At 34.0% G+C, this 18,641-nt stretch overlaps 1 protein-coding gene across 3 annotated transcripts in view; it reads right to left on the bottom strand.

The window, feature by feature from the left end:
• The window catches only part of DGKB (diacylglycerol kinase beta), a 326,408-nt gene that overhangs the window by 136,274 nt on the left and 171,493 nt on the right, over positions 1–18,641 (bottom strand). For all 3 annotated transcript variants that reach the window (XM_042816926.1, XM_042816927.1, XM_042816928.1), the window contains one exon: positions 281–345. In XM_042816926.1, coding sequence (XP_042672860.1) covers positions 281–345 — 65 coding nt within the window. The remainder of the gene's footprint in view (positions 1–280; positions 346–18,641) is intronic.

The following is an 18,641-nucleotide window of genomic DNA, read 5'->3' as shown; positions in this document are numbered from 1 at the left end:
ACCACAATGCATCATCTTGTCCATGCTAGTCTTACAAGTCAAACATTTTGCATGTGAGAACAGTTTATTTATAATCCTATTCATTTCAGTTGAAATACCAGATATAAAACAGTTACGCTACCAGCAGTCTGTGAGCATATACTTAATACAAAATGCACTGATTTCCTCTCTTTTATGAGAATCAATATTTTAAAGGCTGTGCAAGATTTAACTCCTTATAGAACAAATCTCAAAGACATAGAAATAATCTTTTCACATGTAAGCAATTTGAAATTCTTACCTACTGTTGAACTTCTCCGGATGTTTTTCTCTCATGATGTGGAATCTGTGGGCAATTGAAGCATCCTAACAGAAAAAAGAGAACTGTAAATCTATAATGAAAGAAAAATTACAAAACAGAAGACCAAAACTGTAATCAAGGCATATTGTTTGTGAGGTGTTTTACTGTCTATCATTTTCAACAACAGCAATATTCTGACCACTTTACAGATACGCTGCTCCAAGGAAGGGATCTCTATGAAAATAATCAACTCACTACACTTATTACATTCTCCACTTTCACAAATCAGACGTGATAGCTATGTTTACTGAAAGGGTCTTCGATTTTTTTATAGCAAATGTCATCCAGATACACAGAAGATTTACAACAGCGCTCTCCACTGATCTTTCCTGTTGTTTTTATTGCTGTTGTTGGAATTCTAAACAAAGTATATGAAACTCTAGTACGGCTGAGTGACAGTTTTAATAGAGTTAAACATATACAGCCTGACATTTGCATATGAGGATTCAGTAGCTTTCTACAGGATTTTGTAGAAAATGGAAATAAATGATAATATATCCTTTATTACATTGGAAATAATGGGGGTAAGACTGATTTTTTGCACAAAGAAGAATCTTGTTAATTAAGAATATATTATATATATTATTAAAGTGTTTAAAAAATACTAAATGATGCAAATAGTAGAAACAAATATGAATTAGAAATGAAATACCACAATAAAATACATAGGTGTATAACATTTTAAAGGTAATCAAACAATTGTGGTGGTGGAAGTTTCTGATATGCTAGAATCATTTTTTCCCAGCATTCATACATCTCATTTGAAAGTACAAAAACAATGTTTTCTTCAGTATAGCTATGAAATATTTATTTTGCTTAATGATTCTATGATCCTATGAAATCAGTCCTGAGAATATGAAACCTACCAACTCTACAGTTTTATAAGAGATAGTAAACATTGGATTGCTTTCACAAGTATGTCTTAAAAAACTGCATATATGAGAATATATGTGCAAAGCAATAATTTTAAATGAATTCTAGTTTCCATGCTAATACAGCTCCACAAAAAACACAAGTAAATTTTTCACTATAATCAAATATCATGGATGAGAAACAACTTAAAAGATTATAGAACTATAAAAAGTAAGAATTAGAGAAAAGTATCAAATTCAATACAAGCCTTCAGACTTATCCAGTAACATTTTAAATGATTTTCAAACAATCAGAATTAACTTTTGGTGGAAAAAAGAAAATGAAATACTTTACTTCAATTTTATCTTGTTGCCAATTAAAATATTATTTTACATACTTTTTATTTAAGCCATTCATCTTCAGTTTAAATCTCAAATAAGCAAACAAATGTCTAGTGCAGATATCACTTATATCAAATATGGCTACAACACTGACAAAAATACTTCTTTTTAATTAAAATTTTAAACAAGGTAAACTCCAGAGATCATACAGCTGCTCACTGATATAATTTTCTTATATGATGAATAAAAGGTAACAAATAGGAAATAATATTTTACATACAGTCTGATTACCTAAGGATGTAGCACTCTATTGAATTCTTCAGCAATATGACTTGTGATCATTGCTAAAGTAAAATCACTTAGTGGCATCACTAAATGTAAATTGAAATAGTCAATTTATACTCTAATTATGTAGTTTCTAAAGATGCATACAGTTTTCATCCTTATGAACATCTGCTTACTTATTTTTCTATTCTATTTGTGAACAGAAATGCCATTTAATGTATGTTTTACTGTCCCACAAGGAAATGAGAGCAAAAAGCCCTACTGACTGAATTTTATGTTCATAAAATGCCTGATTTTTCTGTACTGTCATCCTACTGTCATCTGAAACTTTCAGTGCAATATTCTCAAACAGTACTTGTCACTTCTTCAGATTTATTTTTATGTACAAGGCAACCTTATGAGGAAAATATCCATCCACAAATATTCAGGTGATCCACAATTCTTGAAGATGGATAAGATAAAGCTGCCAGTAAAGCTCTAGACGTTACTCTTCTAAACAAAGCCTATCAGCTGAACTAAAATAATAACTATGGTAACTTTAGAAAGGCTCAGCATTCATACTTTATCCCACATTAGATGTGCCAACATTAGAAAAGTACAGAGGTTTGCCAGTTGTATATGAAAAAAATAAAAGGACTACTCTTGTGGTTAACTTTTAATTTTCTGCGTTGAAGCAAAAGAAAAGGGCAGACTCAAGACAAAAAGAATAAAGGAGTAGTAGCTTATATGACAGAAACTAGGAAACACTAATCAAGGACTAACTGTGTAATGAATGAAATAAAAAGGCTAATGTGCTTACTCATGCATAACAAATACAAGACATAAACAATCTAGGGATCAATGCCCACTGCAGATGGCAAACAGGCAGTTGTTTCTATGCAAGGTTGATTTGATTGAAATTTTCCCCTGCCTGAATATTTTCTGACTCCAAAGTAGATCAACTAACTTAATGAGCTGAGAGGTTACAAATAAGTAACACACAAAGCTGATTTTGAAGGAGCCAACACAAGACAAACACGTCATAACAATTCCTTATAAACCTGCTGAAAGGCTATGACTTTGTTAATAGACTGCGAAGCAGAGTAGCAACTACACATAGATAAGCTTGGAAGTGGAGGAACTGCTTGGAAGTGGGGGAACTGCTAAGGATTTCTTAGGTTTAAGCTGCTGAACTGCTAAGCCCTCGAATCCAACATGCAGAGGCCTTAAATGCCATAGACAAGGACTTTCCAACCACAACTCCATGCCTGCCTTAGGATAATCTGAAGCCAGTCCAGGCTAGTTGCATGTTAACCACATAACACTTTTTTTCAGAGTTTTTTTTGTTGTTGTTTTTGGTATTTTTTTTAAGAAAAGAAAGAAAAAAAACCACACTATTTTCTGGTTTTCTAATGTTTGTTGCCTTTCATTTTCTAGAATAGCAGCATACAAACTGGAATAAATGAAGAACAACTCTAACAATTAAATAAGTAACTTTGGAGTGGGTAGGAATGCAAGTTCTCTGCCCTTAGAACTGCAGGAATTACCTGCAGCTGATGCAGATGCCATTCCTAAATCCTGAGGAACAACCATTACAAGTTTTGTATTTCTGGATAAGAACAGGTCCCTCCCTGATAGCTGTTCAGCTACAGTTGAAATAGGATTAATTTTAGCAGACTTCAGCCATTTCAAAATGAGGCAACCAGCCTGTATACGTCAAGGCATATAACTGTTGGACCAATAAACAATCTCTTTGTGTCATGAATGACATTAAATTCACCTAATTAACTACACTGGAAAACAGAGTAATATCCACGTGCATGATAAGCCAAATATTGTTTATGTGATGCCACCATAATATACTGACATTTCCTGGTACGTGATATTGTGGATGGTCAGTCAAATTGATAGTTGATAGTTGATTTTTGTATTTGATAATAAAATTGATTTAAAAATGAAAATTCAGGAGTCAGTAAAGCCAATTCACAGGCTTTATGATATTGCCTAGTAAAGTAACAAGTGAACAAGTTTTTTTTAGCAAGGTCACTCGACCATCAGATAGTGGAGTACAATTAATATCATCTATGAGTGTTATTTATTAATTTTTATTAAGGAATTTATGCTAGCTTGAAATAGTGTTTTGCAGAAGAACTGCACTTGAGTCTAAATATTTTCTGTTCTTAAACTGTAACACATCATATATGCACATAAATATAATTAAATTTCTCAAGAGCTTTATTATTAATAAACTGTCAGGTCTGTAGCGAGATTAAAGGAGAAAAAAAGTTTTATACAGTCACTATAATGTGAAGGTAACATCTTTCACTACATCCATACCTCAGTCACTGAGCTCATCTTACACCTAAAGCACTGCAATATGTTGCAATGAATGTCCATGATGGTCAGATTTTCCAGGACAATTCTCACATAGAAATCAATGTTGGTCCAAAAAGTAATGCTGCCTACCCAGCATTTAAAAACAGAGCTAAGTAATTAATTGGAAAATTTTATATTCCTGAGGCAATATAAATATTTGACTTGCATGCAATTATTCTAAAGTATTCATTTCTTTTTTAAGATACACAATGATGTCATAATAATTTATGCCATGCCACGTGCTTTATGCCATGAATGACTATAGCCTAGATGATGATAATTTCTCAGACCTTTCAACTCGAAGTACTACCAAACTAATCTGGAAAAAAGAAAAAACTAAACAAAACCAACAACAGAACATAACACCTTATTCTCTTTGCATGTCTCTTTTTATTTTAGGTAAATTTGGGCGACTATCACAGCATTATGAAAATAGAGATGAAAATTCATATAAGCAATAAGGAACATGATACAGTTTATCCTGGTTTAAATTCTAGTGTTTTTCTGGTAACAAACTTATAAACATATTCTTTGAAAAAACACTTTTGTATCTCCTGAAGATTCGGCCTGAACATATGTGTGGTCAACACACTAACATATACACTTATACATACTTCTAATATGAATCTGTTCAAAATCGGAAGTAGCTGGACTATCCATCTTATATCTCTCTCAGGTTTGTTTTAAATCCTGACAGTGAAGATAAGATAGAGAACAGACAGAGCATATCTGAATCTACTCTTAGGAAATGGAAAAAATATTTTAATTGAACTAGGACATTTCTCAAAGTGACCTGCCAAGAAGAAAAGAAGCTTAAGTTGCTATACCTCTTTAATACCTTATGATTGACTTACACACATATATATTCATCTTTTTAATGGGTATTAGCATTACCGGAAAGCAATCTGAAGCAGTCTTTTCAGAGGAGTAACCTTATACATTGTGAATAACCTTATAGAAAGATTAATACATTTAATATATGTCTATCTATAAGCTTGCTGTGATTAAAATTTCCATTAAATAATAATTTTTATGCTGGTGAACAAACAAATGAGCAATGTGTACTTTCCTTGGATATAAATGGTCTGATTATTTTTTTCTAAGATTCCTCTTTAATTAAGGTTTAATGGATCCACAGGGCTAGGAAACTTAAAAGATAATTCAGTAACCTGTAATTTTTGGATCAGAATGCAGATCTAACCTGAACAACCAGTTAGCTCATACCAATTATTAATGTGAAATAGTATAGAAGTACAAAAATATCACTGAAAAGAGATTAAAAAAATTTGTTACAGAGGCTTAAGAGTAAAAATGACTTTCTAAACAAATGCCCTTTTGATTGCCTATTCCATTTTCTCTCTCTATATATGGATACATTCTTTGTTTTTAATATTTCTCACCTCATAATAACTCTTAGATGAGTAAATAGTACCAGGATAATATTGGAATATTAAAATTACCCAAGTCTGGTATCCTAAATGCTTCAGGTCCAGCCCTGCTTGAATAGAGATGTCATTGCTTTGTATTTGGCAGTGAGATACTTTTCATTAAACTACATGCATTAACCTGAGACACCAAGGAAAAGGTATTGAGAAAAAAAAAATCCATATACGAATTGCTGCTGAACTATTTCAGTTTCTAGTGATATTCTGAGCCTATATATCTGAGGCAGGTGATAGTTCGGGAAGATGCTCATAAAGAAGAGCTTTCAAGCTCATTTTGATACAGCTAACTAAAAACTAAACTAAAAGCTGAGAAAAAAAAAATATCTGTGAAACTCATGTTCCTGGTTTTCTAAGAAAAAATACAGTAACTGTCAAAATAATGCTATCCATTTTGTCAGTGATATCTTGACAGTTAGCCCTCTGATGGTCATATTTAAATACATTTCAGCTGAACATGTATTACTAAGTCAAGTGACAGCTCACATTTAAAAAACTCATTTAAGGAGGTAATATCTCTAAAACTGGGATGAAACATGAGTAAGCACAGTATTTATAAATGATGGCAAGGTACTAGAGGATGGTTTATCTACAAACTGTAATGAAATATTTGAAGCAGGCCTTCAAATGTAAGCTCATCCTCTCTTCCTTTTCTTTTGAAGCTAGATCTCTCATGATGTCCCATATGTACCATTTGGTACTAGAAATGCTTTGTACAAACTGAAATCCATTTCACAGAAAAAAATGCCTTCGTGGGAAAAAAACAAAACAAAACAAAAACAAAAAAAACAAAAAACAAAAAAAAAGTTCTGTAATGTATAAATCCATAGCATACAAATAGTGACCATGTACACAAATTGTCTCATCAGAATTTACTACAGCAAATCATCATTTAATTCAGAGTGACTAGGTGTCCCAATCATGCAGAACAAGTTCAGGGCCCAGTTTTGCATGACAAGTCTTAGTATTATCTACAAAATTTTATTTGAGGAGCTCTTTTGCTTGTTAGAAAGATTTCTATGCCCCTGTTTTTTAAGCCACCAACAAATTCTAGGACAGTCTAAGAAGACTGAGAAATAAGACATGTAAGGTTATTCAAAGACTAGATGACCAAAATAAATAGTTTCCCAAGTCTCGATGAAGCATGCAACCTTTAACAGGAGCTCTGCTGATGGTGTGTTACAGAACACATTTTCCTCTCTTTATATCTGATAATCCTACATTTGTGTAACTAGAGAAGAGTTCTTCTACATCCATGCTGAGTGTTTATATGGGTACTAAAAAGAAAAGAAAAGTGGCCATATGGCAATTATCCAACATAGCCATATAGAGAGTATATGAAATATCTTGTGTATTAAAAAGATCTCTGTGGTAAACTTTTAGAACACTTTCTGATAACTGCTGACAGAGAACTACATTGAAATTGTCCCAAATTATTCTGCACGAATTTGGGCATAAAACAATCAAGGTCACAACTCAGACTGAAAGTCAATATAATTAATACAGTGCGCTGAAAATGGTTGTTACTGCAGCTCTTCTTCAGAAACATAAATGGCTTAGAGATATTTTTTAAAAGTATAGAAACAGAGTTCATACTTAGAGCCTGTCTGGCCTGAAAGAAATGCCCAGAATTTAATTTCCAGCATTTTAGCAATTCTGAGGAAAGTAAGTAGTTCTCTAAAAAAATATATTAATAAGCAATTTTTTAAAAAAATACTTATTATTGTCATCACAATAAAAAAATTAAGACAGAGAAAAAAACATATTTGGGAAAATAAAAATAAACAGTTGCTCGTATGCTTCCTGGAAGTTTTAAACTCAATTTATTTAAGGTTTTTAATCACTGTCCTAAATTAATATGTGTACATCGTTTTGCTAATTTTCATCTTGAGCTTCAATTAGGTTGTCATTAGAGTACTATTGTCAGATGCTAAATTTAGGCCTTTAAATTAAGTGCCTAAACTGGAAGAGTGAACTCTCTATTTTCCCAATATGATCAATGGTAAGAAAAAAGCTCTTTGGAAAAGTTCTTCCAAAAGGTATGTAGATGAGTTTCCAATCTGACTCATCATTTAGAAATCTTTTGGTATTACCCATACCCAAGAAGCTCAGCGCACCTAGTTTCTTAACTTTATGAAGCTTTGAATAGTTTAAGCAGTCTTCTGAAATCTTCACTGGAGCCCAAGATAAATCTTGTATCTCCGTCCACTTTATTCGCTCATTTGTTTGATAGGGATCAAATTATAAATGTTCACCTGACTTCTTGGCAACTTCCCATAACGTATTAGTCAAGCCTTGGCAACAGAGCCTTATTATTTTAATACATATTTATATTATTCATTTGTTTCCATAGCAGATATTTAATTTTGTAAGAAATATGCAAACTATTTTCACATCTCTCCTTCATTTACACTCTGAAAGAATATTTTTCTTTTAATTGAAAAAGGTCACTGTTTTCCTCATTCGTTATGATTTCAATTTGAAATTTAAATTTTTGCATAATAATATTATTTTTTATCTTCCTTATCAAACAAATATTAGTTTATACAAAAAGTAAACAACATACTCATAAATTAGGTCTAGATGTTAGATTATTTAGCTACAGATAGTCTTGCTTTTGATATACAACAAACATTTAGGACCCTTGCTGTCACATCTTTTATATAACTTTTTTTTTTTTTTTCATATAGAAAATCATAGAATGGGTTGGGGTGGAATGGAAGGACCTTAAAGATCATCTGATTTCAACCACTCTGCCATGGAAAAGGTTGCCACCCACTAGATCAGCTTGCCTAGGACCTCATCCAACCAACCCTTGAACACCGCCAGGGGTGGGGCATCTGCAGCTTCTTTGCACAGTCCACTCCAATATCTCATTACTCCAAGAAAACAATTTCTAACTAACATCAGAACTAAATTTCCTCTCAAAAGCTCCCTTCAACTACTGGAAGGCTATAATGAAGTCTCACCAGAGCCAGCTCTTCTCTAAGTTAAGCAACCTCAGATACCTCAACCTTTCTTCATAGGAGAGGTACTCCAGCCCTCATCTTTATGGCACTTCTCTGGACCCTCTCCAATAGCACCATATCCTTCTTGTACTGGGTGCCCCACGGTGCAGTATACCAGATGGGGCCTCAGAAGGCCAGCGTAGAGGGGGACAATCACTTCTCTCATCCTGCTGGCACCCTCACTAGCCCAGGATACTGTTGGCTTATGTCCAGCTTTTCATCCACCAGGACCCCCAAGTCCTTCTTGTCAGGACTAGTGTCCATGAGTTTTTCTTTCAGTCTGTACACATTGCTGGAATAGCCTCAACTCAAGTGCAACATTTTGCACTTGGCCTTGTTGAACCTTTTTAAGATTATGTGGCCCCACTTCTAAAGATTGTCCAGATCCTTCCTTCCATTTTGTTATCAGCAAACTTGCTGGGGTGCAGTTGGTCCCATTATCTAGGTCACTAATAAAGATGCTGAAGACCACTGGTCCTAAGATGGACACCTAGAAGACTCCATTTGTCAACAGCCTCCACCTGGGCATAAATCTGTTGACAACAACTCTCTGGCTGCAACCACTCAACCAATTCTTTATTCACCAAACAGTCCAGCCTTCAAATCCATCTCTCTCCAATTCAGAGATAAAGATGTGGTGTGGGACTATGTCAAAGGCTTGCACAAGTCCATCCATCACAGAAGACCACCAAATTAGTCAAGCACAATCTGCCCTCAGAAGCCAAATTGGCTGTCTCGGATCACCTGCTCATCTCACATGTGCCTTAACATCTCTTCTAGAGGAGATCTGCTCTATGATCTTCCAAAGTAGAAACATGAAGCTCACTAGCCTGTAGTTCTCCAGGTCTTCCTTTCTCTCCTTCTTAAAAATGGAAGTGAAGTTTCCTTTTTTCCAGTCACAGTTCTTCAGGACCCTTGGAAAAATATGAAACTTCCTAGTCCTTTGCTCAATATCTGCACTTGCCTACTGCATTGATAAAAATATTATTTGAATCTTTTTATTTTATTTTCTTGCTATTGTCTTCACCTGTGCTATCCCCACCTAAGCAGACCTACAACTATCCGACATAGTTTTTGTTTTTTTTCTTATAACTATGAATTTCATATTAAAGTGTTTTTCATCTCTGTCAAGCTTCTTGCTTGGAAAGATTTGGGGATTTCCTTATTTACCTTTTCTTATTGCATTACATTTTTTACTTTTGCAGTCTTCTCCATTTTGTTGTTGGTTGTTGTTTTCAGGGGAGTTGGACTAGATGATCTCCAGAGGTCCACTCCAACCCCTACAATCCTGTGAGTGAATGATTTAAGTGTGTTGGATATATGCATAGCCTTTGAGGACTTCAGGCTATGAAGTCAAAGAACTTCAGACTATGAAGTGAAAGAATCTAATGGAAGTACCCATATCCTTAGTTTCATTCTCTCTAGTGCTTACAGCTAATGGAAAAGAGCTAGACTGCCTTGTAACAAACTGAGTTCACAGAGAAAATGTAAGAATGGGTTTGTATCAAACTAAAATAAAAGTGTCTAACAGGAAGTTTGAAAATATCTGAAAACCTAAGGATACTCCAAAAATTACGAGTTAGATTGATGTGAGGTAAATCTAAGCTGGTGAATTCCAAGATTGCCCACCAGGAGTGCAATACATACCTTTGAGTATGGAAAAGGGCACTGCACAAATAAAATTTAAGTACACTATTTATTTGAATTTTAGGCCCTAAAAGATTAGACCCTGCTTTTACTGTTACTGAAATTTGTAACTTTAAATATGAACATATGCTCATCTTCATACACAGCACAAGAGGTCAGATCATTCTGGAGTGCAAAACCAAATCACACACTGCAGGGCAATGACCAACAGTTCCGTGGAAAACAGATGTTTATATTCCCTGAAATATGCCTGTGATCCCAGAACATAGTTAGTTCATATAAATAGTGTTTGATATCAATTGCTTTCAAGTAAAATAACACCTAAATTCTGCAGTAATGCTTACCTGAATTACAAATTAGATTTTAAAAATCATAGAATAATAGAATCACAAGGTTGGAAAGGACCTACAAGGTCATCTAGTCCAACATTCCTCCCATTACCACTGCTACCACAGGCTACTAAACCATATCTCATAGTACCTCATCCAGATGCCTCTTGAACACTGCCAAAGACAGTGACTTCACCACCTCCCTGGGCAGGCCATTCCTGTGCCTGACCACTCTCTGAGAGAAAAACCTATCCTTATGTCTAACCTAAACCTCCTCTGGTACTTCTTGTGGCCATTTCCTTGGGTCCTGTTTATTGCCTGGGAGAAGAGGCCAAACCCCTCCTCATCACAACTCCCCTTCAGGAGGAAGTGCATGGAATTAGAAGTCATTTGAATGACTGTTAAGCAGTTGAAAAATATATTTGGTATAAATAACAAGATCCTGTATTCCAACAAACTGCAGCTTATAAATTCAATGCTTTTTTGAACCTTAAAAACACCTAGTAGCTTTATTAAGTATCAGGTCTATATTGTACTATTGCCTTGTGCAATACTACTTCACTATTATACACACAATCTCATACCAAAATTTTAAAAAGTTTTTAATATAGTTAAAAACCCAGAAACTGCACTACAGCCTTTTACTTTCATCTTATACATGCAGAATTTTCAACCCAATAAATCATTATGTCCAAATTACTTCAGAACTTCTTCACTGGTCCTGCACGGAGAGCTAAAGAAATGCCCCTACTGCCTTTTACATGTCATAGAACCAAGATTGCAAGACTGATGAAAAAAGTTTAGAGAAGTGTATGATGAGTGGAGCTGAGAAATACTTCAAGTCTTCTAGTCAGAAAATATCCCTCTCAGAGCACGCACTTGCTTAATGCCTTTTGCTTAACCATCTGAAACAAGCTCATGGTTGTTTAGCAACTTACGTCTTTTCACAGTAGCTTTTTTCACAGAATATGCTATTCCAGCATCCCATTCTCAACCTCCAATTATTTAGGAGGATTGTGCATCTCTTTAAAAATTCCCTGCACACATCCCATATATTCAGAATTTACAACACAGATGAGGTTGTCCAACAAGCTAAGTTGTTTATCCTAAATTTTGGGGTACAATTCCACAATATAATGATCTAGTTCATAGTTATTCCCCAAGCAATTGCACCATCAAGCTAGCAGTACAGCAAGCTGAAGAGCAGAGGAAGAGTGAGGCAAGAAACTCTTGTTTCTTTCTTCTCTGAAGCCAATATCCAGTTTGAAACAAGCCACGGAATATGCAACCATATATGAGCTAGGTATATATATGCAGAAATAACAAATCACTTCTATTTGGATGTATACCGCAGTTCGAACATGACTAGAAAACTTTGTCATGTTGAAAATTTGCAGACGTGATCATTTCAGGTTGTGCAGATCAGTTCAGGAGACTGCCAGGCTCAAAGTCAGATCCATCATACTTCATAGCAAAGAATCTGAACAAGCCAGTTTCTATGAACTCCAGGACAGACAGTTTTCTGCACATCTGTTACATATGTTAAACTACTTTTCTTTTCACAGAATAGAATCATAGAATATCCCAAGGACTCGCAGCATTATTGGCCTTTGTTTCTGGGCTCACCAGAATGATCTTCTGAGCCACAAAAATTCTTGTTGTGGGACAGGGGCATAACAATAATTCAATCTGCTTAACGAGCCAGAAATTCTAAATAAATTCTTGCTCTGCATGAAGACATAGTTTAATCACTCTTCAACTTTGGGTTAAAAGCTACTCCTAGATTTTTATAAATTTTCAAATCAAAGAGCACCTGGTTGTAAAGTGTTCTTCACTCAGTTAGTCAAATGATGTAATCAATAGAAGATGACAAGCTAGTATTCCCAAATTTGCTGCACAGTAAGTATGCACTTGTCATGACAATGTTTGCAAGTAATCCTTGGAATTTTAGCAAAGACAAACGTAATCAATATTAACTTTTACACAAGCGTAAATATCACATCCATATGACATCAGAAGTTATGTAGGACATTTTAATTGTAACTATTCCACATAACACTAACATTAGTAAGGATAATATAAATTGGTTAAACCCTTGTTTTAATTGTGTTTTGGTTTTGCTACTTGACAAAGAAAACCAATAAAACTGAAGACCAGTGTAATCCAAACATTTCCAAACATTTTTTTTTTTTTTTCTAGTTTCAGTGAAGGACATTCTATTCATGAAAGTCATCTTTCATCCGGATCCATGTAATAGACATTGAGACACAATTTGAAAGACAATTTGAAATATAAAATATATTTCTTTTGAATGAAATGAAATTTGCAGTTCTAGCTGCCATAGGGTGAATGCCAACGGATGAATCCATGTCAACATATTTCTAAGGGGCATTTCATAACAGCTTGAAGTTATATAGTGTCTGTGAACAACAAAACAAACAAAACAAACAAATGAAAAAGAAACCTCAAAACAAAACCACCTGTTTCTGAAGTCAGTTTTTGCCCTTAAATTTCTTTCAGTAAAAATACTTACATTGTGGAAAATTACTAAAGTATCATCTACATCAATACCACTGTTATTGCACAAATTATAAATTATGCTTTCTGAATTATGGATGAAATTTTTAGAAGGCTTCCATTTTTATAGTCTTTTGAAAGGACAATGAAATCTATAAAAAACCAAGATTACAATTTCAGCATTTAAAATCTACACAAAGTAATTCAAACAAATGTTATGACATTTAAGATAATGAAAGCCTTCATTTATGCCAATGTGTCCTACTTCACATCTAAGGAGTCAGAACAGATGTCCAAATACTGTAATGCCAGAAGAAAGTTAGGGCATATCTTGATTAATACTCTCAGAGCAGTCCGTGGTGTCTCTTTAAAACTGGCATGCATTACTTCAAAACATCTATTCAAAATCCATTCTAGGAAACACAGCTAGACAAAGTGTTCCCAAGACAAAAGGAAAACAATAAAGCTCTTGTATAACCCTTTTAGCAATGTAAGCTGCATATTATCGACAGACCATTCATTGCAATCAACAAATGATTAATTGCAAATTTGTTGCTAAATTGACCACGAAAAAGACAAGCTTCAGGGTACTGCTAAAGAGGAAAAACTTATGTTAAAAATGATTGGAGACTTTTCGTAGTGAATTAATTCTAATCGATGCTCTTGTTGACTACACAGTGGAATAATGACTTCCTTAAATAGCGTATGTACCCATTATTGCAGACATTCAAATTAATATTTAACCTAATGCCTTGCTTTGGTTTTTTTTGTTGTTGCTGTTTTGTTTTTTTTTTTTTGTTGTTTTGTTTTGTTTCATTTGAAACAGCATTTTTCTATCTACTATCAATGGCAACATAAACTAGACTTTTGTAATGACTAATATCAATCAACTTGGGAGACATAATATTCAAGTAACATAAAAATTTCATAAAAACAGTAATGAAGTTTATTTAAACTATTTATACCAAAATCTTTTTTTTTTTTTTAATTACGGTTGAACTATAAGGCAACTTTAGAAATGCCTGTCTTGCAAACTTTTTACAGCTCTGCAAACTTTTGTGCAAAGGTACAATTTCAAATTTACTTTGTAGTGTATTTTCCTCTTACTTCAGACACAGTCACATAAATCAAAAGTAACTTTTCAATTACACAAATAATTTCAGTCCTATGAGGGTCAATATAATACCACAGAATGCATATAGGTTAGCTAGTTAGTTTCTGACATGCCTATGTTTTCTTGAAAGTGTTTTGCTTCTTTCAGACCCAGAGTCTGATGCTCAAATTTCTGTTCATGAAAAAATCCCCAATGACTTACAAACAGTGCTATCAATAAAGAAATTACGTAATGATTAAAATATATTCACAACATGTTTCTGTCAGGAATTTTGATTATACATAGAACACACAATGCCTAACTTTCAGATTGTTAGTAAAATATATATAACCAAATACTTCAAAAATTAAGGGTAAGTCTTTACTTATCAAATAGATCTGGCCATACTACTACATCCTTCTCTTTACTGGAACTCTCAGCAAATTTCTTCCACTGACCTAGTATCCAGAGATGTGCAAATAGCTCTATGGCTATTCTTTAAAAAGCTGAGCAGGGTTTGTAAGAGAAATTTACGTACATCAATATCTTTCCTAAGTTTCAAGTCTATAATTTTATCCTTTTCAGTTGGTTGAATAAAATGGATTCAAGAAAAGTTTAATTCAGGCACAAGAAATTTACTGGGACCATCGATTCTCTGTTTCTTTATTTCCTTCTTTTGGGAGGTAAGGGGCCATTAAATTTTTCATTTTTCATTAAATAAGATGATACATACAGCTATAATATGGCATAAAAAGTGTCATGTAGCAATATAACAAAGTAGACTCCACTTGGTGAAATAATTATTTTAAACAGCCTGTAAACTATGTCTTCATAAAGAACAATATTTATTTATTTATGGGTAGGAGACCTTTGTAATTCTGATACATAAACCAAAAAACCTGACATGCTATGCGTATAGAGTAGCCTCTTTGAATTCCAGCTGGCTTGGCAGTATGCCTTTCTAATGGTAATGAAGTCAAGCAGCTGCTAGGACAATCAGCTAGAGTTCAGATCATCACTAGCTAAATAGATATTCACTGACTGGCAGAAGCACTCATTAAAGTTCAGTGTTAACAAACTGAAGGGTTATGTAGGTTTACATTATTGCAGCGAAGTGTGTTTTAAAAATGAACTCATCTGAGAAATCTCTCCTTATCTGTCTATAAGAGTTACTGTGCTGATCAACCCAAGAAAATCAAATCCTACTTCCACTGAAGAGAAATGAAAATTCTCACTCATCTGCATGGAAGTAAAACAAATCAGTTCCCAGGTTTCAAGGATTTGGAACAATACTGCTATTCACATTACTTCAGAGTGCGTCACCTAGAGGGTTACTAAGTGTTCATCTACGTCCAATTTTCAACTCAGAATGCAGAGCACACCAGAACTGTAAGAATTTACCTGTTTTTACTTTGCCCATCACATTGCTTATGTTTATGCCACACAAAATGTGAAAGCTTCACCAAGACGAGAACTTGCTATTAAGAAAATTTAAGTGAATTTTAAAAATTCTTAATAATGTAATAGTACTACCTAAGTTTTGGTGTAAAAACAATAGAACTCAAGCTCATCTTCCCTTCAAATAAGTGGAAAAACACATTTGTCAATTTATACAAAACATTTATTTGTATCTTTCCCATCTCTACAGTTTTAATCATGTAGTTTTATCTAATGAAATCTCAATTACTAAAATTTAGTAGAACACATGACAAGCAATAGTGCTTGCTCAAGATACTAATATGGAATAAAAGGCTGTATCAGCCAAGTGTAACTTTGCATAAATGGACCTCTATGTTCTTCAAAACTGATACAGTCTTTAGATAAAATTTCAATTTTTACAAGTAATAGAACCAAAATGTGTTAATTACAGGAGCAAACATCAACTGTTCTCTGAGTGACATTTTCTGCAAGAAATGAGTCATTTAATAACTGAACTCTTTTAAATTAATGAGAGAGCTTTTTATTGGACAAAATTTTGGTCATCCAGGTTTGTGAGATATCTCACAGTGAAAGAATTATAGAATATAAAATTTATTGCTGACTTAAAAGGACTTAATCTTGTATAGGGACTTTTTCTTGTCTTTGTATTAACCTATACAAATATGAAAAATAAAAAAAAAGGAAAGAAAATCAACACACTCAAATTACAAGCACTTACATCTGGCACTCCAAACAGTTCAGACTTTTGATCTCTTTATTTTCCTTTTAAGACTTACCCAGCTCTTTCCAGTTGGGTTCTCTCTAGAAAGTGAGAGCTCATCAGTATTACTTATGTGAAACTCAGACTAAAGGCTCTGGCAACACCTTCAGACTAAAATCAGCAAAATATCATACCTCCTACTAACCAATATATGGAAACTCACCCACGTAAATGATATCATCCTGATACAACTAGGCATGCTCAAACTGAGCGGTGACATTCATGAACAGGGAGAAGTTCATAGAAGGAAAATAACAACACTCCTACAGCTGGTTACATTCATAGAGAAACAAGCAAATAACTCTTTTGTACTTGCATATGCTTGGACTTTTTTTCACTCCAGATCTTTCTAGTAACAAATATATTATTTTTGTTTTTATATTAAAATGATTTTAGTAGCTATAAAATCTGGAAAGATGACAGCATTTTCTGCATAAAGTCCTATATTTATCCACTAAGCTTAGGCTTCCCTGCCGATATCCTTTGGCTTTTACTTAGAGGGGCTACTTCTGCTGGCAAGCAGTAAGTTCTCTTTCATGGTTCACAGTTGAGGCTGTCAACAAATGTGCCAACTGTATGACATGGATGTCTATTCAATAGAGAAGACTCAGCAGAATTATTCTATAGGCTGTATATATATTACACAGTAATAACTTTTGGTTAATGTATACCTCAGCTGAATTTAAATAACTAATCTAAAAAGTAACCCGTTACTTCTCTCAGAAACTTAAAACAGAAACCAACCAATCAACCAACCACATTTAGCAACTGTCAGTAGACCTGATTTTTGTTCACCAGCAAGCATACAATTTACACTCAAACTCAACACACATTCAAATCAGTACAAATATTCCTGTGGGCTTTTGATTAGCTTTTTCAATCTTAAGCAAGTATTTTTCTGGTGGTAAATAATTAGAAATATTTTCAACTCAACAATACTTTGTTTTCCTCTCTTTGGATTTAGAGAAGATAGCTTTAGTAGCAGAAGAGCCAGGATGATCACACCATTTTTTTTTCCTGTTTCTAATCACAGCAGCATGCCACTATATCCATAGGATACAACAAAGTGTTAAAGCAGTGACCAAAAGAAAGGAACTTTGTACAAAATAGGAGCCACTTGCAGTGTTTTGCAGTGTAACCATCTAGAGCAATTGCTCTTGGCACTGGTCTAACCAATTTGTGATCAGGCAAAATGCCATCTAAGCAGATGGCATGAGGTACACAGCCAAAAAGCCATGTATGTGCATCGGCTGTGGGTAGTAATGGCATGATTCCCAGCCATGAAGGTCTAAACAGTTGTCCATCCTGATCTTACAGGCTTGTGTTTATAGAGAATTGTCATCAATAATCCAGCTCTCTACTAATTTTTCTTTCAAATAATAATAATAATAATAATAATAATAAAAATATTCTTGCAGCTGAAAATAGTAGATATTTGTCTTTCAAGAGAACTCCAGTGTTCATTTATTTTAAAACTACAGAAAGCAAGAATGAGGAGAGATTCCCATTCTACTTGTTACTTGCTGCTGTGGTACACAATGCAGCCAAATATCTTGATCTGAAGAGCAAAGAATTAGTCTTTGAGTAAAGGAACGCTTGTCCCCAGAACTCTACATTTGATTTTGTCAACATCCTCCTTTTTAATTTTTTTTTTCCCCCAGAGTCGTTATACAACCACTCCCATGGAGTAAAGAACAAAACATTATTCTGCTCCAGAGATTGACAGGAAATTGTTCAAAGCGCTATGGTCACGTCCGTGGCTTGGTACAATCAGTTGTATCTAGTGCTTTACAAACCTTATCTGTCTCCACTCTCATGGAACTATGAATAGTTCAAATTCAACAAACAGCTTTGCTAACAGTGTGTCTCAGCTAGATCTGAAGATCCAAATCAATGATTGTACCTATGCAATTTTCATTTAAATTCTTCAGTACTTCTAGCTAAACTAATAATTTTTAAAAAGCTGTTTATTCAACATAATGAATTCATTTTTTCTGTTTAAAAATGGCCTCAAGACTGATTAAGATATGTTTCTGCTTCTTAGTTATTTAAAATTATTTCCCATGTCATTTCAGGAATTGGTTCTTATCCCTAAATCTTTAGAGATTCATGTTACATATGTTTATCAGTTAAAGCTGAGTTGGTTGGAACACATAGACTACAGTGGCAACATTTTTGTTCTCTGGTCAAAAGAGCATAAATTCTCAGAAGTGGGATTCTGATGCAAACTAC

This window comes from Centrocercus urophasianus, unplaced genomic scaffold (genome assembly GCF_019232065.1).
Source record: "Centrocercus urophasianus isolate 14NV4802_14NV808 unplaced genomic scaffold, USGS_Curo_1.0 seq_16, whole genome shotgun sequence".
In the NCBI taxonomy this organism is placed as follows: Eukaryota; Metazoa; Chordata; class Aves; order Galliformes; family Phasianidae; genus Centrocercus; species Centrocercus urophasianus.
This window is presented reverse-complemented; position numbering and strand designations above follow the sequence as displayed.